Raw genomic sequence first — 21,767 nt, forward strand, 5'->3', positions numbered from 1 at the left:
AGAATATGCAGTTGAGAGCTGGCTCTTAGTGATGTTTTTGATAGAAGTTCTTGCATTGTTTATAGGACTCAAAGGCAATGGAGCTGGTGAAGGGTCTAGAGAGTAAGTCCTATGAGGAACAGCTGAGGGAGCTGGGGTTGTTTAGCCTGGAGAAAAGGAGGTTCAGGGTTGACCTTATCACCCTCTACAACTATCTGAGGGGAGGTTGTAGCCAGGTGGGAGTGGGGGTCTTCTCTCAGACAGTTAACAACAGGACCTCAAACCGCACCAGGGGAGGTTGGACATCAGGAAGAATTTCTTGGTTGTCCAGCACTGGAGTGGGCTGCCCAGGGAGGTGGTGGAGTCACGGTTCCTAGAGGTCTTTAAGAAAAGACTTGATGTGGCACTCAGTGCCATGGTCTGATTGACATAGTGGTGTTGGGTCATAGGTTGGACTCAACAATCTCAGAGATCTTTTCCATCCTAATTGATTCTGTGACTCTGTGACTCTCAGGCATTCTTCACCACTGACTGCCCTAAGAAATCCTCGGGGAGAACTTAAACACTTTACAGACTGAAAATCATTGTTTTGAGATTATTCAGTCTTTTTCTGTCTACTAGTGCTTTGTGTGCTAGCTTTGGGCTCCAAAGGAGGCATCTTTGCCAGAGGAAGCCGGTCTCTTTGTAGTTAGATTTCTTGGAAAGCAAAGCTTAACACAGTTGCATCACATAATTAGCAACCTGCCCTCCTCCTCTAGTGAACACGAATATTTTGGACAATTTCAGCCAAATCTGAATTTAGTGTCAAAGTCCCAAACTCCAAAATACGTTCCTTTAAGTTGTGTGAAGACTGGTAAAGGGGAAACAGCTGAACTAGTGCTTACCTCTACCCTCCTGAAGGAAAGAGCCTCATTTTCCTGATGCTGCTAATCACAAGCAACTCACTGGCCAGCCACTGCAGAGTGTTTTAAAGTAATATTTCATTAGAATAACTTTAGACTAGAGAAACCTAATAAATCTTTTCAACCCTGCTGTTTTTTATTTCCTGTGACGCTCTGGGGGATTGATACACTAGCCTGAATCTATGCAGGAAAGGTAATAAAGTTGTTAAATTCGGTGCCCCACTCCAATAGCACTTGTTACAACCAGCCACACTGTAAATAAATACAGATCCTGAAAAAAAAGTATCTCTCTAAATATATTGTTTTGAATACTTTCAGAAAGCTTTTCTACAAAACAAAAGTAGCTTGCTTTTTTAGCATAAATCCAAGGCTCTAAGGTATTTTAACAGTCTAGAGGGAAAGCAGTTTTCCCATCAACTCAAGTCAAAATATCTGAGCAAGTAATACTCAGGTAACTTTGGAAAGTGCCAGCACTGTACTAGAAAATGTAAATAAATGTGTCTTTCACAGGAGAGGTGAAAAAATACCATTCCCTTCTACTTAGCGTTGGCAAGGGAGAACTGGAGAACTGGAGAATTTTGTATTATGTTAAAAAAAAAAAAAAATTGAAAAAAAAAAAAAAAGCTATGTCTGCTGAGAAGCAACCAGCATGAACGAAGTTAAAAATGGGGAATTTCAGGAAAGACTAAAATAACTGTATTTAGAGAAGGCTTAAAGGAAACATGATAAATGTGTATCAGCACAAGCGTGCTGAAACTGTGACGAGGAATTGTGTACACTTGAGCACTGAAGTAGTTTAGGGTTTCAGTGATCTCCACTGTTGAAGGTTCTTTTAGGAAATCTTGCACTTCATGTCCCACAAAAGATTCTGGGGTTTGGTCAGAAGAGGCACTGTTCTGATCTGTGAGGTTCTAGTCTTAGAAAATCTCCTTTTTCATTACTCTCATCTTCTAAGAGAACTGAGGGCATGTTCTGTCTTTGTGGTGCCAAGCTCCCTTTGTCAAGAACAAGTTCTGCTTCTAAAATAACTTCATAAACAAAAATTATTTTATTATAGAAGTGAATATGAGTTAATAACAATATGGCCCTCAAATTGTTGTGAGCCGAGTTACAAATATTCTTGTTTCTCAGTTGTGTTTCAGTAACACAGGAAACGACTGTATGAAATCTCATCCTCACACATAGATTCGTGATCAGGAATTTATAATTTTTCCAAGTATTTTGCCATGAGAAACTCACCATTGGCACATAAGAAAAGGAATTGGTTTCCCAACTGTTGTATGGGTTGTCAGTGAACTACCAGCACTGTGTGGAACTAATTCCATCTCCAGAATACACATAAGCTTCTTTGTTTTCAGTAAGAAGCCACATGTGAAGTATTGGTAAAAACCAAACTGGCAGAGTTCATCTTCACTAATTATTAAGGCTTCTAATACTAGAGAAAAGAGTAACAAAGCTACTTCCCAGAACTTGGAGATAACAGCTGTACTAGCAGCATTCTCTGCTACTGGAAAGATATGAATTATTGTTGATGTCAATCATTATGTACATTCTTCTTTCATGAATTTCAGATTTATTTAAAAGAGAGTTATGTCAAAAGATAATAAACTGGGATTATTCCTTAGTATATGGAATCCTATAAATAATTTAACAAAATAAAATGGCAAAGAAAACAGACTATTTTATAATTGTAGTTGGGAAACTATGTGGTATTTATTATTCATTGTTCTTACTTTGTATTATGCAAGTGATAACTTAGTGATAACTGGACTGTCCATCTTGCCTGATCAGTATTTCATTGTGAGGTGGACAGCAAGGATTAAATTCAAATTCTCATGCAGAGAAAATCACAGATGTCCCCCCACCTTATGGTGGCACTACTGTCAGCTCTTTGAGGTGCACATCCAACAGTAAACAGCTGATTAGTTCACACTCTACTCTGAGGCTTGCTCCCACCAGCAATCTTTCTAGCGTGTCTTTATTTCATTTTATTAAAAATAATGAGAGTTAAAAACTCAATTTAATTTCTTTTTTCCTGTCCATCATCAATTTTCTGTCAGAGCGCTGTCGTCAGTTCTGACATTGATCTTCGCTCTGGAAATGCTGCCACCACATTCTGATTACTTCCTTGTATCTTTTGCAGCTGATCACTGAAGGGAAAGGCTGTTTTTTTGGATGCAGAAGCATCTGTGACCAGCAGTTTGGGTGGTAAGTATTGATGTGGTTTCTTTGTTTTCATGGTTATTCAGATTTTCCGATGTTAGCTTGCTGGGGACTTGTTAGCTGTCTCCCCTCACTAGGCTGTTTGGCCCTTGAAAATGTGAGGTTCTCCTGCAGTGAAGGGACTTAATGGGCATCTATCTTTGCTTGACAATGAGTTTTATTCATTTATTTTGTATAGGATGCCTCATAATATATTTAGCAACGTAACAGGAGCTGTATAAAAGGAAGTAGCGAACATGAAATAATGAAGTGTAAATAACCCTCATAAACAGCTCCTCAGATGGGCACATCTATCATTCCTGTGAAAGAATGGAAAGAATGTGTGCCAAATATTTGGAAATTTTTTTCCTGTAGAATTCTGTAATATAAAAACCTTCCCAACATTTTTCAGATACCACTTGCAGTAAATAACAAACACCTAGATTCAGTTTTAACTGAGACAATACACCTCTCTACTAAAAATCCATGCTCCAGGTGAAGGGCAAATCAAAATTCACAGAGTTTTGGGATATTTTCTGTAAACAAGAGCAATGTTTGGCATAACTTGTTAAGGAACCACTTATTTAATGTCAGACTGAGCACTGGAACAGGTTCCCTAGAGGGACTCTGGAGTTTCCATCCTTGGAGATACTCAAGACGTAACTGAAGGTGGTCCCAAGCAACTCTGTAGTCCTCCTTGAGCAGGAGGGTTTGGACAAGATGACTTTGTAAGTCCCTTCAAACCTCTGATTATGGCATTCATAGCAATAAAATGGATGCCAGAATAATATGGTGGAAAAGATGCTGCTCAACACCTTCTCTACAACAAAATTTTTCAGCTCTGACAAATATTATATAAAAAAATAATTCCTGTACCCCATCATCTGTGAAGAAAGAAAACTGTCATGTGGACCATGACAAGAGGTCTCTTTCAACTACAGATTTTTTCATTAAACCTAAAAATATATTTATTTATTTATATAAAAAAACATTACCTGAAGAGCATCTTTTCTTTTGAGAAGTCACGTCTTTCTGTAGAGCAGTTAACAGATTTTTACTGAGAACACCTTATGTTGCTGTTTTGTTTACGACAGGGATTCCTAACTCTGGTAAGTTATTCCAGAAAATGATCTGACCTGGTAAAGAAGCAGGCAGTACCATTGTTTAGGTTGTATTTGCTGTTACAGCCACTGTCAACGCTTGTTTAGAAAATGTTTGGGAACTGATAAAAAAACCTCTCTGTTATCTTTTGCCTCGCAGCTATAGCTTTAAAACACAGTGTATGTAGCCATCTGTGATTGTTAACAAAGGTGAGACTGCTGGAGCCTCTCGCTTCTTCTACTCCCCTTCTTAGGAGAGAATATGAAAAACCTGTGTGTTCCTCAGCATTGCAGGGAACGATGGATTCGCCTGTAGGTGGGGCACAGGGACTATCTCTGGGCAAGTTTTCATCTCAGCCAAATTAAGACGTTAGCACTGCCAGTAACATATTGAACATGAGTCAGGCAGCAGAAGACCATGAAGCTAAACTAAAAAATGGGGATCCTTTTTAACTGAGTTCTGATTATTGAGCCTTTGGAAAACTCATATATTAGTAGCAGAAAATGTGTTTCTCTAATATAATGGTTCTAAACACTTTAACCATGAACAAAATATCAAAAATACATCAGGCAAGAAAAAATTACCCTAGAATACATGAACCTGATTCAAGAAGGGGAAAGAAAATATGTGAACCCAATTTGGAGGGAAGAATGACATGGAAGGGTCAACTCCATTATCACTGCTTTCCCTCCTGCACAGTATCAGGTTCTGCTGTAAAAGTGTGCTTCCTTCTGATTATTGCTGCCACAGGAGGCTGGGCATTGTCCAGGCACCCCTAAAACACTGACAGACTTGGGGCAACTCACTAGGAGTCCTGTTCCGGTGTTTCACTACTCTCTCAGTAAAGAAATCCTTTCTTATATCCAGGCTAAACCTCCTTGATGCAGTTTTGAACCATTCCCATATGTCCAGTGGTTACTGGATACCAGGGAGAAGAGCTCAGCATCTCTCTCTCTGCTTCCTCTTCTCAGGAATGCAAAATTGTGAACTTACTTGGGAGAAAATATCTTAAAGTATGTGAGTATCCCATATTTCACAATCCTTCACATAAGAAGTCATTTAAAAATCTCTAAATGGGGCTCTTACAAAATGTAACACAGTTAAGCAGCATTTTATTTCCATTTTCTCTTGATTTCTGTGTGCTTCAACAGGCAGCTCTCTGATTGTGCTGCATACTTGACTGGCAAACCCCCACATTAAAATGCTATAATAAATGCATGTTTGATGACTAAATGTATAGCTTTATTACTAAGTACTTGATGACATGTATAGCCCTTTGCTCATATTTCTCAGGTAAAGCTGCCCAGATGAAACTGAATTTGATTTTTCCTATTGGCAAATGAAAACAAAAGGACAAACTACATTACTATTCATTGTATGTTCTGCCTAAAAGTAGCTAAAATTATACATATCCATAAGCACGCCTTTGCTTAAAAGATGTATGAAACGAGTTCTAAATTATTCCATGTTCCTGAATTATCTCAGTTTTATTAAGTGGCACATACTTCCAAATTCCCAACTTCATTCTTAGTTGTTCCATATAAGAAGAAAAGTACATGCACTGAAGGGTAACAAAAGCGTATTTATGCAGCTAAGACAGAAGTGTGTGCAATTCAAACATGGAACAGTGTGAGTACCCACTAGGATGTGCTGTTGGCCTAAAATTGGAGCCCTGGTATTTAAGAGACTGAAGTTTCAAAATTCTCAAGTGCGATGTAAACATAACCCCTGGGGTATTCTTGTTTGGAGATCTCAGAGAAGAAGTACAAAATATAGCGGTTTGTAAGGAAAGGCATGCAGTGGTTGAATGATAGGCAAATTTTCCTATCTTACAATTATCCTTAGCTGGCATACTTGAAATGAGAATTTACTCAAGGAGTGTCACAGCCATGACCATGATCAGTTAACTGAATATCTAACATTAGAACTTTTAAGGCTGCAAATAATTGTTGCAAGGTGTGGTCTCTGTGCTAAGACCTCCCGTGTATATGATATGTGCAATACATGCAGCACATGCAACACCTTTACACAAAAGTATTACATGTGTTCTATAACAAATTACTTGTGTTCTGGTGTGATGTTTTTTGTTGTGAATGTAAACTTATTAAACAGCGTTCAACTAAGATCTGTGGATTTAAACTGATCCACTGAATTGCTGGTTGTGAAACAACATATGTTTATCAAGATTTAGAGTTGTGAAAATGGATGTGATGTAAATATTTGAAACACAGTGGTTAAAGTTTGCAATTTGTCATGTCAGTAATACTGATGTGTTTTGTCAGTTTTGATACTTTACCCTAGAAAGGATTTCATATGTTAGAATTTTCCAGCACTTGTGACTTTATAGTGGCTAACATAACATACTCTTAAGTTGGGTATGTAGAAAGTAGATTGATAAGCCGTGTGAGAGAACCTCTGGAGGGATCTGTTTGAACTGTTCAAGCAGAGAATGTCATGTGAAGGAGTTGGTAGCTGGCAGTCCTTTCAAGACAGCAACAGTTCTTATATAAAATATAATTCTTGTAGAATTCCTTCAGCAATGAAAGGAGAAAGAATGCTACAGAGGTTTTTTTTCTTCCGGATTTTCCATCTTAAAAACCATAGCAGGAGCGTAAAATGTTAAAGATTCCTAAAATACTTCAATGTCTGTGCAGTACAGACAATGCTGCCACTGGTGGTGATTAAGTGATTTAGTAAGTCTTTTCTTTATTTTGAGTGATTTTCTAACTGATATATCAGGATTGCTTAATATTAAATATAGTCTTTCCAATTATTCCTTTCTAAAATCAGACAAAAGCTGAGGTTTACTGAAGGTAAGTTTTGGTCATGCTTTCTCAGTTATTTACCTATCAGTGTTGCTAAGTCTACCGGAATTGTAAGGCAGTGCTGCAAAGTTTTGTGTGTACTTTGAAAAAAAAAACCAGTGTACAACTTTAAAAGTAGAAGGGTTTGGTCAATTAAACTGTGTCAACATAACAACTCTCTTCTCAAGATTAAGATTTTTCTCCTTTCTTCTGAGAGGCATGATCTAAGTTCTAGTCTGAGAGCCAGGAATTCCTCCATTGTCATTCTGATACTGATTCCGTTGCAGCCTATGGCAATTTATCATAATTTTTTGTGTATGTAAAATGGAAATATTTGCCCAGGGGCAATATGAAGATTAATTACTTAATATTTATAAATCGTTCTGAAAATCAGCATTATGCAAATATTATGATTATTTCTGAGCTGTGGATTCTAATCTGGGATGAGGCCCAGAAAAGGACATAACTGATGCTCAGGTCAGGTGGAATTTAGATGCCGTGGGTCAAAAATGCAGTCCTAAAAGTGTTTACACATCTGCCATAAAACCCTGGAGGTACATAAGCTTGGTACATAAGCTCGGGCATTTTTTATTATGAGGTGCATAAAGTACTCCAGTAGCGCTCATTTGTACTCTCAAAGGTACTTAAGCCTTAATAGAACTGAGCAGCCTTGTAATTAACTCAGGCTAATGCCCAGTGGGTGTCCAGAAGTGAAGCATTCCTTCACGTGTCTCCCTGGAGAGTTCAATCCAGTAGGTGAGCTCTGAAAATGCAACAGCTGGCCCCACAGTGGAAAAATCTGTTTCCCTTCAGACTATAGCTCAGGGCTTAGTACAGACAGAAATATGGATGAGGTCCAGGTTCAATTCCCTTGTCTGTCTGAAAGGATTCCACCCCTTCTTTGGACCATGCTTTAGTCAGCAGGCAGAAGGCTGAGAATGCAGTTAGGATTCGATTCCCCTTTCTGAGAAGATACTAACTATTCACTGTCAGCATTTAAGTCTTGCAGTTATGGCACATTGGTGAGAAAGAGGAACTATTGTGAAATTTTACAGAAAATAGAGAAATACTCAGTCCTGGATAAGTATGAAAATAGTTATAGGAGGAGGGACTGGAGCCTAGGGTAAAGTGCTCTTCAGTGAGTGCCTGCTTGATTAGTCTGCTCCTTATCCAACATGATGACTGTTGTGGGTACACCAAAGGCAAAAACCTTTCTTCATGCACTGTATAAAGACTCTAAATTCTGGATTCAATTATACAGGCCAGGAAGATGAAAATCAGATGGTGTGGTACTTGGGAGTGCAGTGCTTTGTCTTTTTCTAGATCTCTCCCAGGTTCAGGAAGAGGGATCTGCCAGATACAACTAAACAAACAAGATCTTCCTCCCTTTTCTCTGTTTCTCTCCATATTTGTGGTCAGTCCTTAAAATGAAGAGGTAAGAAACATAGTCTGAACCTGATCTTTCTCTTCCCCCTCTCAAAGGGAAAAGTCCTTGTGATATTAATTAAATTAAAATTTGGCTCTAAGTATAAGTGGAAGAAGATTTTTTGGGGAAGTTTCTTGTATAGTACCCATTATACCTAAAACTAATGCATTTCTGCTGGGTTTTGTCAGAGCTGCTATTCCTACCAAGTCAGTGTGTGTCTCAATACTTTAAAACAAATTAATTGAAAAGAAATTTTATAGTGATTTAAACTCAAATTCTCTGAGGTATGGTCTGTTAAGTGACTAAAAAGACAGCTAAAAGGGAGAAAAAGAAAAATAAATATGCTTTTCTTTTCAGAATACATGCACGTTTTGCTTTTATCCTTGCAAGGATATTTTTACCTAACACATTTGTGGCACAAAATTGTACAAAGTTTTCGCTTTTTGAGAAATGTTAGTATAAAGAAACATGAAGAGTTGGAGATGAAATGGACTTTAATCCCTGCCAACATGTAAACAGTAATGTGACTGGAAGATCCTTTTCACACTAAATAAATTTCTACATTTCTACATATAGATAGTTATTAACTATTAGTGCAAAAAACACAGTTTTTAATAACCATGAAAAACCATAAGACCAAAACTTCACCTTCTAAAGCAGCATTTTTGTTTAAACATGATAATATTAGAGGTGGTTTGTTTTGTGTGTGTGTTTTTTTTTTTTTTTTTGTGCTGCAGCCTAGAAAAATCCATGAAACAGACTGAAACCCCCTGAACTGGGCCCCTGAAAAAAAAAAAAAAAAGCTTTTCCATATTTTAAAGTGGCTTTTTAGGCCTCTCGAGTCTTTCTGGCACATCATTCTCAGACCCTTATGGACTGGGATGCTGCCAAACAGCTTTTTTCCCACAAAACTTTAATAAACTTTGAGTGCTGGACAGAAGAGTAGTGCAATTCCCAAAGAGAGGTTTCACTACAGGATTCCAAAATGTGTACAATATAGAAACTAGCCTCTGAATGAACCCAGCAATACTTTTCCTTGGATTTCTTGCAAATGCAAGAAATTTGGTTCTATGTCTTACACTGGTTTAGCATTTTGCTTTTCTCTTCCCAGCAATATGATTCCTAATATTGTTTCATAAATCAGATGTGCTTATTCTAATGCAACTATACTTTGTTTTTGGCAGACATTAAGACACACATTTACTTACAACTGCATGAAAATATTTCTAACTATAAAGTATTTAGAACACATGGCTCAGAAGAAGAGATTTAGGGGGAGTATCATGGTCCAAGTTCAGCTTTTAGTTACCATGACTAGAGGAAGTTAATCTAAGCAAGTCTGTAGCAATTTTTTGGACTGTTACCCACTGCTGGAGCTTGCCAAAATTTAGCATCATCTAATTTTCCATTAGAAACAAGAATATCACTGCCATTGAAAATGAAGCTTTTCTGTATAATTGCCTTTTCTCTCCTACACTTGCCTCTAACTCCTGTGCTACCTGGTGTTTGGGGTAAGCTCGTTTCATGTTCCAGGTAGGCATATTGTTTGTTCTGTGTGTGCTTGAAGTAGTTCAAAGCTAAAGCGTTACAAAATTTCCTCTGATGTATTTTGAAGGAAGGCCGTAGGAGGTGGGGAATAGAAAACTACAGCAAAAAGATCCACATTAGTAATCTCAGATTCCCAGTCAATTGCTGGGAATAGCACAGCTGCTATTCCAGTTGTGGGGCAGGAACCCTGAACTTGATTGTTTCACTTAATTTGTAGAGTGTTTATACATCAATACACATGGAGCATTTCAACATCAGGGGGTCATGACAAGCTTTTCTGAGCCAGCATTCCCAGGTGCATGTGAGCCCTTCTGTGGATTTGGGTGGGAGTTGCTTTGACATAATTCAGAACAAAATTCTGAGTCAAACGGTTAATTCAGTTCTGAAAGACACTCAGACAATACCTGAAGGAAGACATTGACTCACCTTTAAGTATCTTGTCCTTACCCTGCTTACTCAGGCAAAGCTTCCACTGATTTCCAAGAATACAGTTTAGCATGTAAAACAGCAGTTAGTTCCATTCGTTGTGAGCTTTGCTAGAGCAAAGAGAACATAATTATCTTCCAAATGATATACTTCCCTTGCAAAAATGTATTTATATTTACTTCTATGATTCTGCAATAATACATTTTGTAGACAAAGTTTTCCATGCTTTGTCATCCTTGAGCTGTTTCCTTTTGGAAAGCTTAAAGGAAAATTTATTCAGCTACAGTTACAGGTGTAGTTTAAGAAAAAAATATATAATCAGCTTCAGAAATGTACATTTCTGTGATTTTGCAGTATTCAGAAACCAATCACTCCTAACACATCTACACTTTATAAACTGAATTAAGCAAGGAGAAATATCTTTGGTATTTGGGAGATAGATGCAAGGTCCAGGATTAGTTTATGGCAATCCGTGTGCAACTGGGGAACTTACAGAGGCAGTTGTGAGCAGTGTACACACGTGTTCAGCACAAATGTAGAATCATAGAATGGTTTGGGTGGGAGGAGACCTTGAAGATCATCTAGTTCCAACCCCTCTGCCATGGGCAGAGATGCCACCCAGTAGACCAGTTTACTCAAGGGTCCATCCAACCTGGACTTGCACTGTGAAATGCTTATAACTCCAAGTGTTACCTGTGATTAAGAACCCTAAATACAGCAGTTTTAAAAGGAGTTACAGTGAAAAATCTCTCTCATCTTGAAAATAACACAGTAGAACTTAGAAAAACAGACAAAAGAGCAAAAGATGATCTATGTTAGGGAACAGCTTTCATACAACACATGAGTAAGCAGACTAGTCAGCCTGCTTTAGGTTTTTAGATCCTTGTGATCAATAACACAAAGAAGGAGTGCTCATATTTATACAAAACAGGTGTGATTCTTGTGCTGGACAGAAGTATCTTAATTTTACATGGAGAGTTCTAATCTATTTTTATAGCATTGATTTTTTCCTGTACCATTTTTAAAAAATTTACTTCTACTTTTGAAGGACCTCTCAAGAAATGGGCTTGTTCACTCCCTAAACTATGTGCTACTAAAACTGAATATTTCAGATCACAATTGTGTACTCTGTGTGCAATTATTTCACATACAATCACACTACAGCCACATATTAAATCCATATCTTGTGAAATTTAATGCCTTTATGTATTAATCCCAAACTGCATTTCTCGTTCTTGGTGCCATATTTCAAGTGCAAACAGATCACTTACTTGGTGATCACAGACACCTGGAGGTCTGTTTCCATGATTCCATCTTCCCTTTAGAGAGTAATTTCTGATTATCTTCTTTAGGTGTATTTCTTTCCCTATTTTACAAATGGATACCATTTATCTGTATTTATCTTTTTAGGGTTTAATCTGTTCTATGAATTTATTATAAAATTAAATTAATTTACTGACTTGTTTATAGTAAATCCATAATTTTCTAAGTCCTTTTGGGTTTTTTTAAAGTAATACTTTTGAAAGGTGTCAGGCTGATTGTCCTAAAACATAAATTCTCTAGCTATGCTGGCATTATGAACAATACAGCAAGAGCTGTAAACTCCCACACTGATAAATTCCACACATTTCTCTGTTAATACACTTCAAGTTTGACTGGAAAGGGCTTTTTCTAGGCAGTCTTTATATTGGTCAACCTTTATATTGGAGAAATTTCTTATGCAGCATCCTTTCAACTCCAGAGATAGAAACAAATATTTTAGGTTTGGGTTTTTCTTTCTTGTAAACATGCAATTTTGGGACAAAAAGCTAGTTTGTGTTAGGTTCCTCTTTAAAGATAAATTTTGTAATTGGAGTCCAGAAGAGGTTTTGTGTTCTGGACCTTTGTTCCTTTCTTAAAATTCGTAACAAAAATCATGACTGCCAAAGCTATGCTTGATCTAAATAAATTCATTTGGGTGCCTGTAACCATTAAGTGCAGTTGCATGTCATATTGTTTGCTGTGCTGCTGAGCAAAGTTAGGGCTGTCTAGGCTGAACTTTTTGTCTATGTACTGAGATTACTAATACTGAATCTAAATTAAAATTGCTTTAGCTGTTTGTATTTGTAGTTTAACAGTTCTGAAACTAATCCATTGCAAATTACACATCAAAGCATAAAACCTTTTGCTTCCTTCATGTGAGTAAGAAGCATTCATCTTTCTATGGATCGTGATTCTGAAGAGGCTTTGAGAGAAAAGCTGTGGAAAACTGATAGAAAGCTTTTCTTAAAGATGGAAAACTCATTTCAATACCAACATTTAATTGTATTTTCCCCTATTAATTTTTCACTGTTTACTATAATCGCCTACCCTAAAACTGTTACAGTTTAATCACTTTATCTTCAGGAACTACATAAACAATTCAAAGTATGTTCGCATGAACTTTTGGTATAGAGGAGTAATACCTAAGGCCAACTTTAGGCCTGGATAACATTAGCATTTGAAATAGTGGAAGCAATCAAGGGTTGAACATAAGTTAATTCGTCCTCCTTATTGGCAATGCTAAGTCAAGGATAAGAAAGGATCTCAGAAAGAAGGACAAGATAATAGAAAAGTTGTCAAAGGCAAACTGTAAGCACAGAGTCAGAGAAATAGGAATTTGAAAATTTTCATATCAGATTTTCAAATTTTCAATTTAGACTCAATTGTCAAATTCCAATTTCCCTAACTTATGTATTAGACTATTCAAACAGATTGGAATTTTCAACCTCCAATTTCTGTAACTTGTGTATTAGACTATTTAGAGAAGGTTTCTCTTACCTTGCAGGGTTCTCGGGGTTCTGTAGAGTTTGGGTAATGAAAAATAGTTAACACTCAAAATGCACATCACTACTCATCAACAAACTTGTAGTACTAAACATTATAAAACTGCTGTGCAGCCTATGCTGCCACGGGCTTGCAGAGCATAGTTTTGGGAAAAAAAATGATTACAGTATTTATACAACACGTAGTTAAAGTAGCATTTGGAATAGATTTTCTGCTCCCTGGTGAGCTCAAAGTTGTTCTTGAATTGCATTGTTTGTTTATTTGGGTTGGTCACTCCTTTCCATTTTCCATCTCGGCACCCACTGAGACAAATTGTTGCTAAAACGTCTGGAACTGTGAACCAGTTCCATAGGTAGCATGGCAGTTCGGGTTACAATATCGTGGTGAGCTAAACTTACTTGAACTAAGACATAAGCAGTATATTAAATTAGTTATCTGTATTCAATTTTGAGACTCAATATGGAAGAAGTCAGCCAGTTATCCAAAAAGTTATGCGTTGTGTGGCATTCTTGCTTTTGGTTCAAGGGGCTGATAATTGAAATTTATGAGCAAATCAAGTAAAAAGTAATCTGCTGTTATCAAGTGGACCTTGTAAGAACTGTGTCAGGTTGGCTTAGTTATAGACAGCTCCTTTTCTTTTAACATCTAATTATTTTTCATGTAAATACAATTTCCATATATTTTGCTTATTTTATTTGCAATACAGAACAATGGTTACAAAATCCCATACCCTTGGCAAAAAAACTGCAAAGTGGGAATGACTGTATATGACAGTTCTCATGCAGTGTTGAGTTAGTGCAAACTGTGTTTTCCCAGAGCCTAGAAAATACATCCTTAGAACAGTTAAATATGTAATCAGCTACAGAAGATGAAGTTTTCTGAAAGGAGGCAGATCCCAACGGTCTGTATATGAGGAGAATTGTAAGGATTTTCAGTTTGTCAGCAGGGTAAACCCCCACAGAGATATTTTTCTCTTGTATGTATCAAATTCTTGGAATATAACATGCTATCTCCCTTACAGTAATAAATATTGATCCTGTGATTCCTCTGACATAGGATTACTTTATCTCTGAGAGATAGGTGCTCACACTATAATATATCCACATTGATTTCAGTGTAGGCCAGAATTGTTTCAGTACAAACTGATCTGCATGATTGCAGCAGGCATGTCAGGGATACATAATGTTAGGATATTCCAGCTGACAGTACCTGCCCAATATCTGCCTGAACTGTGAAGAGGACACATGCAATAATGGCATTGACACAGGTCATTCCATTGTTATCTGTTGCAATAACTGGTTTGAGTTACATCTTGGAGGAAGGACAGGATCAGGACAATACTCTGGATCTTCAGAATATCAGTGTTCTATTATGCAGATTGTTCCCTACAAGTAGGCAATCTTCCTGTTCTCCTATTCTGGCCACCTGGCTCTGTTGGTGGGGTGGTGTGAGGGGAGAACCCTGTTACCCCTGACTTTTATTAAGCTGATTTTATGGGAGAAAAAGTGTGCCTAAGCTTCTTCCCTCACCTGAGCATATGAGATGATAATTTCATAATTATTCATCCAAGCTGCATCAGACATTCTGACTGAAATCCCAGTCCTACTGAAGTGATAAGTGGCAACTTTATCTTTTACTTCAGTAGATTCAGCATTTTATCCCAAGTTACTACTTGAAACCTAAGATTACTTTAATGTCTAGTTTTAACTTTGATTGAGATAATACCTTCAGCTGACAAATAAAATAACATCCTTCCTATTTTTTTTCTTGTTTCAATCAGTGTAGATACATTCAATTATTTTGTGAATTATAATCTTGGGTAAGTAAAACTAGACTGGCTGTCTTGACATTTTCATACTTACCAAACAGATTATATAAAATAAAATTGATAAAATATATGGAAATCCTTAGCTGGAAATGTGAATTAGTTGGGAATTCCATGTCAGAGATACGGTTCATATATAAGATCAATTCTAGTCTGAAAAATTTGACAATCTTAAAAGTGATTTTGATCTTTCCTTAGCTCCTTTTTTGCAGTGAAATTGTAGCCCGTGATTTTCTTTGTAGATCAAACTCATGCCTTTATCCCAGTGGTATTTCAAACATAAATTTAAACAACTCTTAGTGTCCAGGTCAAATTCTTCTATTTGTCATCAAGTGAATGTAACCACTTTTCAAATCTATTACTGTGCTAGTTTGTCCTCTAGAATATTGAATGGTGAACAAACTTTGATTGTTCTGAATGTTTAAATTCTTTTTGTATATCTTAACAAGCACTTTTTTATGTGATAACATTTTGGTATTTGATTCATGTCTGGTTATCACAGTGTATAGTCATATGTGGTATGGAAGTGCTCACAGTTCAATTACATGGTATTTTCTTTCTGTTTTATCTCTAAATAGCTCACATTTTTAAAGTAAATGGAAGATCAGTTTGTTAGTTTATTTTTTTCTATTAATGAACTTTATATGGAAGAACAACACTGGTTAAAGTTCTGTGCAAGCAGATTCCCATATATATAAATAATCATGGAAAGGAACTTATTCAACATTGTATTCCTTGATTTTGGAGTAGTCCTTGGTATTGCAGTTGTTGCAGTTCATTTGTGGTACAGGAAAGCCAAAAGATGCCGGATATTATGAAAAATGCTAACCAAAGACTCTTCTGCAGGGCAAGAAGGCAGTGTTAGTTAACAATCAACAAACATCTCCGTTTCTTCACAACTACCTCTGAGTTTGAGATGTGTCTTGAAATTAGTACTTTAGCGAAGTAGGGAAATCAAAGAATCTTACATTGGAGAGTTACGTCTTCCTAATCCCCAGAATTTAAACCTATTTTACATTCTGGAGAAAAAAGATTTATAGCCCTTACAGTATTTTATTACAGCTCATGAAGTGTGGACTTTCTCATTATTCATGTGAACACCTACTCTTTTTTTGAATTAGAAAGAGTGGTATAGTTTCTTCTTTTTTACTAAAAAAAAATCAATGTATTTTCCACCAGTAGTACTGAACTGTGGTATTCATTTGTCCCAAGAGAAGTATGTTAATTTTCTGTTTAAAACTTGACTCTAAAAATTTGTGACTTTTCTAGGAGTGTGGTTTAATTGTGCTTTTATATTGGAATATACCATGTATCTGTATTCATAGTGGGTAGATATTTGAAAAAAAAATAAATGATCCAAATACTTTATTCAGAGGCAATACCAAGGAGACCACTGTACAACAGTTTTGGAGGGAAAAGATAGAAGAACTTTAGACACAGACATTTCAATAAATACGAAGTGTGGCTACAGGATGGCACAGTGGTGTCTAGCAATGATGGATGTCTAATCTTCCCCTCCACTAAAACTATATAGCAGAATGCATGTTCTCTTGGATAGCTTAGAAATGCTTCTCATTAATTGTTTTGGATGCTTGATTCAGTAACTTGCAGATTCAGTCTTTTTACTCCCAAGGACTAAGACAGAGATTAAAGTAAAAGCCTTATTCTGAGGTGCACCAAGTTATTTCCAAATTATTGACTTCAGAGCAGTTTGCAGACACTCAGTTACACTGAGAAATGTGGGCAGAGTGCTGCTGAACTACAGATGAAGTCCTTTTTTCTTATCAGCTGTAACACTTATTATGTTGAGCTTTATTATTGTAATAATAAGCTACTGTACTAATAGGACTGCAAAACTGTGACAGAGGCAGTGGTTTCTGTACAGGGAAAAAGCTGATTCTAAATGAGATATGAAAGGTCAATTAATTTTGTCTTCCTTTAAAGAAAAAGTGGAGATGACCTACATTTTTTATTTAGTTCTTATCTTCCTTTCCCACACATGGACTAATGGTAAGCTGTGTTTCTTTTAGAGCCACATTTTAAACATGCCTGATTTGGGTTGTTGTTTTGGTTTGGTTTTTTTTTCTATACAACTTGAGAGCTGTTTCTGGTCTATACACTTCTATTCCTCTGGTTTTGGAGCTAATTGCCTTAATATCGTCTCTGAAAGAGCAAGAAGTGTAAATTAGGAATACTTTGCTGAGCCAAGCCTTGCACAGCTGATTGTCTGAAAGAAACTCTGCAAGGCGATATTAGCAGGCAGTCCTGGTGGTTCTTCTAATGAAAATACGTGCTTTGCCTCAGGGACATTTGAGCAGAAATCTGTTCATAGAAATGCAGCAGAATTTGAATTTGTACCCTGTCTTCTCACAAACCGAAACCCATAAGGCTTCACAGAATCAAATGACGTAGTAACAAGATTGCAGGAAATATGTAAATGATGAAAGAGAAACAGAAAAAAATAACTAAAAATTTAAAATGTGACTAATTCCACAAGCAACAAAACTTACAGATACTGGCTTCCAAGGGTTTGTGTGTTGAAGTTTGATTCTCAGATGTCTTACAGGTTGCAGGCTCTGATCAAGGCTTTTTCTGCATCTGTGATGTTCATAACATCTTTCTATCAAGCGAATTTATTCAGTAGGTATAAACTGCATTTCAGAAATTTTCTACATACAGCACAAGTACAATTTGGATCTTCCACCCATCCTGCAGTTTTGGTGAAATTCTCTGTAGCTTCACAGTGAATTTACTGTTCTGTAAAATTCATTGAAATTGGGTAGGGGGGTCATACTTGTTTCTGAAGGATGCAGGGAAAGACAGGTAAACACCTGAAACATTCAGATATGAGGGTTGCATAAGCATCTTTTCACAGAACTGAGCTAATAGTTTTGTCAGGTGAGATTTATGATGAACTATATAAGCACTTTTTTCCAAAGCACAGGAGCTGGCTAGGTCAGGTCTGAAGCACAGCTTCCTGTGTAAATAAATAGATACAAACATATATATTAGTGAAAACCTATGTATGCTGTATCTTTGAGGCAAGTAAGTATCAAATACATCAAAGAGGAAATGTTTAGTGAGGTAGTTTGAAAACAATGCATAATGAAAATGAGGAGAATAGCTGTATTCTAAAATTAAAGAAAACTCTGCGAAGTGTTTGAAGTTGGGATGTGAGACTGTCAATGAAATTTTACACTGACTGGACTGAAAGTAATTGGGAATTCTGAAGTTCACAAAAAAAAAGATGAATGTGATAGTTAAATGGATTTTGATTACAATGAACAGATGTTACAAGAAGCTTATGATATTAATCTGAAACTTGTGGAATAGAGGTCCTGTCAGCTGCAGAGGAAAGCTGGGCTTGGTTCAGCTGAGAGGAATGCAAACAGCAGGCATAAAAACATCTATAAAAGTAAGAGAGGAATGGAAGAATGCTTGTTGTAGAAAGTTGTTCTGATATAAAAGAGAACGCAGCTTCTGTGCAACACCAGAGAAAAATCCCAACTAAATTCACATTGGGTTTGATGCACAAAAGAGCCAGAGCACCTTTTTGCAGAACTTGGCAGCAAAAAGAAAGGTTAAAATTCAGAAAGATTTAATTTCAGAATTGTGGAAGACTTTGTTGGTTCTTTTGGAAAGGCAGCTCTTTCACAATACTAGGAGGAATATTTACTATTCTCAGTGGAATGAAGAAGAGAGAATTAAGGAAGTACCTTAGCAAGTTTTTGAGAAATACCCCCCCTCACCACAGCTGCCACATGATAACACCCTTTGTCCTTTCAATTGGTCTGTGAGTGGGAGCAGCAGCCACCACTGAACATACAAGAGCAAACATGGCAAAAAAGAGTATGAGACCTCCCAGGACTTCACTTGTTACTGCTGTTTAGGCTTTGTCAGTCCTTCCACAATCTGGAGGAGGTGAAATGAGGATCACCAATTAGTTTTTGCAGGCTTCGATCTGTAAGGAAGCTTCAAAAAATAATTCTAAAGGATTCTAAAAAATGCCTCTCACAATATATATCTGTTAGATACTTTATCCTCTTCTTTCCTTTGAAAAGTTTTGTATTTTACAACACTACTGCTGATGCCAGTCAGCTCTTTGGGGAGTAGGAAGATGGTTTTTCCATCTAGGTGGACTGGTTTGAAGTATGCTTTGTGTGTGCACATCCATGTCTCTTTGCCACATGAGAGAGCCAACTATTGGGTTGAAAGCAACAGATGCTGGAAGTGTTAATGCTGGAAGGAAAACTGATAGATTTTCATGATTCATGGTTTGCACCAGTGCGGGTAAAGCATAAAAATGGTCAGTTTCAGGGTCTGAAACTTTCAGGTAGTTGGGATTTTTTTTTTTTTTAGAAGAGTTTCTGACCTAGATTGTCTCTACTGCTCAGTGTCCTACATAGACAGGTAGAAACATTGTCTCTGAGCAGTCATGATTGGTTTGCTGGTGTATGAATTTTTCTACCCATCAGATAGATAGCAGAAAAGGGGAATGTGCGTAAAACTTTTTCCTGCCTTGAAATAAAGAAATCTGCTCCTCATGACTGTTTTCTGTTTAGCTTTGTCATCTCCTCAATATGTTCTGTCAAAGAAGCAGGGAAGGTTTCAGGGTGTAAAGAGACTCAGTAACTCAATCTTTTTTACTCATTTACTATGATTTTTTGATACAGTTTGAGGATGAAGTGTTTTGAGTAAAAGTCAGCCAAGTTTCATTCCATGCCATGCTCTTAGGCACTACCACAGAGCACTGTCAGAAGACTGTATTTAGGTTTATAACATATGAACATAGATTTATATGTATTTATACACGCATATATGTCACAGAGACAAAAGCACACAAAAATACATAAACCAATTTAAAGAACCTTTCTTTAAATATACCTTTGAAAATTGGTGTGAATGTAAACATTGGGGGAACTTGTGCAGCAGAAGTCACTGTAGGTGCTAGCATTTTGATCTCTTAAATAAAAATATGCAGGATTATATCTTTTCCTTGAAATGAAACGGATGTTTAAGAATTTGTGGAATTTTGATTACTGCCTCTTAGCCTAGCACAAAGGATGCTGTGAATTGCCTAGCAGATTTGTGCATGAGACATATTATATATGACATCATGCTACTTAATTCCACTCTTTACTGAAAGGCTACCTATTAAAAATTTTTATTTTTAATAGGCAAACAAAGGAATCTCTTACCATGTAGTCTTAATGGATGGAAGTACTAAGGAAATCATCAGTTTACATGTATGCAAGCAATAGCTTCTATATCTTATTAATAGCATTTTGTATGTTTAACAATGCTGATAATGTATTAAACCCTCTTAGAATGTTTGAACATTGTGTAGATAAAGAACTCTGTAAGTAATAAGGCACAAAATACCCTTCTGCACATCCAGCTGTTATGGACTTCCACAGTTCTACATTCACTAAGACTATAACCTCATGTTCACAATATTTAAGTAGTAGTGTTGTGCATAGTTGCTCTGATAATAACTGTATTCTCAGAACTCTTTGGACAGCTTTTATAATGCTTCACTCTGTTCCACTGACCATCATTTGAACTTAGACTTAATGCAGCTATAGTCTAAATAGATTAAAAGGTTCATATAGTTTAAGAATTAACATGGCAAGTTAATTAAAAACTCATTGCCCTCTGTGAGCATCTTTCATTATTTTTGCTGTTACAGATTATGTTTATTTTGTACAGAGCATTAGAATAAATAACACAGTATAGTACTGTATTATTAATACCTCTTTTTTTTGGTATTAATCTGTGCTTAAGTGCCAAATGTTGATGCTATTTAAATGGTCTCTTCCTATATTTGAATACTGAAGTGCTACAAAGGTGAACTGCCCAGCTAATGTCCTGACCCATTGTAACATAAGTAAATAAAATGCTGGTGTGGACTAAAACATTTTCGAACGTAACACCTGAAAAACAGCAACAACAACAACATGCAAAACATACCGGTGCATGGAATATATCCACCACACAAATAAAAGTTAAAAAAGACAAATGGGCAGAGATAAAATATAGTCACAGACAGATTCCATTTTGATACCTTCTGAAAAATTCCAGAGTGATTAATTCTAGGTGACAATCAGGCAAAATGATTGTACTGTACCAGTCACGGACACTGGACAGTTCCTGCCTGGTTCAGAAGAGCAAACCACCTGTGCAGTTCAAGCCAGTTTTGGGTGTCATAATCCCATCAATATCGTTTCCAAACGCAGAATCACCATCCAGTGGATCTCAGTTCACAGAACATCACAGTTATAATCTGTCCACCTACTCAGTCACTTCTAGAATTAGGTACAATGGTGCACATATCTGAATTATTATGGAACAGTCACTGGGATTCCTGTTGCAATAGCTTTGTAGTGACTTTTTTTTTTTTGCTGTTTCATTGCAAAATGGTATGATAGTCCTTAATTTTCAGTTTATGCTGTCTTTATGGCTGCTTCGATCTGTATTGTGATTGTTTAGTTCTTGGTTTTTCCACTGAATGCTTGTTCCATTCATGGGCACTGAAGTCACCAGACTCTTAGATTGGGAGCAGCAACAGCAAAGACATGACTGGAAATAAATTTAAAAAAAATATAAATAAAAGATTAAGACAAATCTATCAATTCTATGCAGATTGCCAGCCGTATTTTTCATTTAGAAATGAAAAGACAATTCTAGCTGAAGAGATTGGTAGCTGCATTCAGAGAAATTTTTATCCTAGGATGCAGACAATTCTTGTG

At 36.7% G+C, this 21,767-nt stretch overlaps 2 protein-coding genes across 2 annotated transcripts in view; one reads left to right on the forward strand and one right to left on the reverse strand.

Moving 5' to 3' along the window:
* Window positions 1–21,767, forward strand: part of TTC29 (tetratricopeptide repeat domain 29) — a 383,434-nt gene that overhangs the window by 2,587 nt on the left and 359,080 nt on the right. The window contains exon 2 of the mRNA XM_050327269.1: window positions 3,025–3,089. The gene's annotated coding sequence lies outside the window, so the exon portion shown is untranslated. The remainder of the gene's footprint in view (window positions 1–3,024; window positions 3,090–21,767) is intronic.
* The window catches only part of EDNRA (endothelin receptor type A), a 32,094-nt gene continuing 30,063 nt past the window's right edge, over window positions 19,737–21,767 (reverse strand). Inside the window, exon 8 of the mRNA XM_050327272.1 lies at window positions 19,737–21,597. Within this exon, the coding sequence (XP_050183229.1) occupies window positions 21,457–21,597 (141 nt within the window). The 3' untranslated portion in view covers window positions 19,737–21,456. The remainder of the gene's footprint in view (window positions 21,598–21,767) is intronic.

Source organism: Myiozetetes cayanensis, unplaced genomic scaffold (assembly GCF_022539395.1).
Source record: "Myiozetetes cayanensis isolate MyiCay16 unplaced genomic scaffold, myiCay2020 scf33, whole genome shotgun sequence".
NCBI lineage: Eukaryota > Metazoa > Chordata > Aves > Passeriformes > Tyrannidae > Myiozetetes > Myiozetetes cayanensis.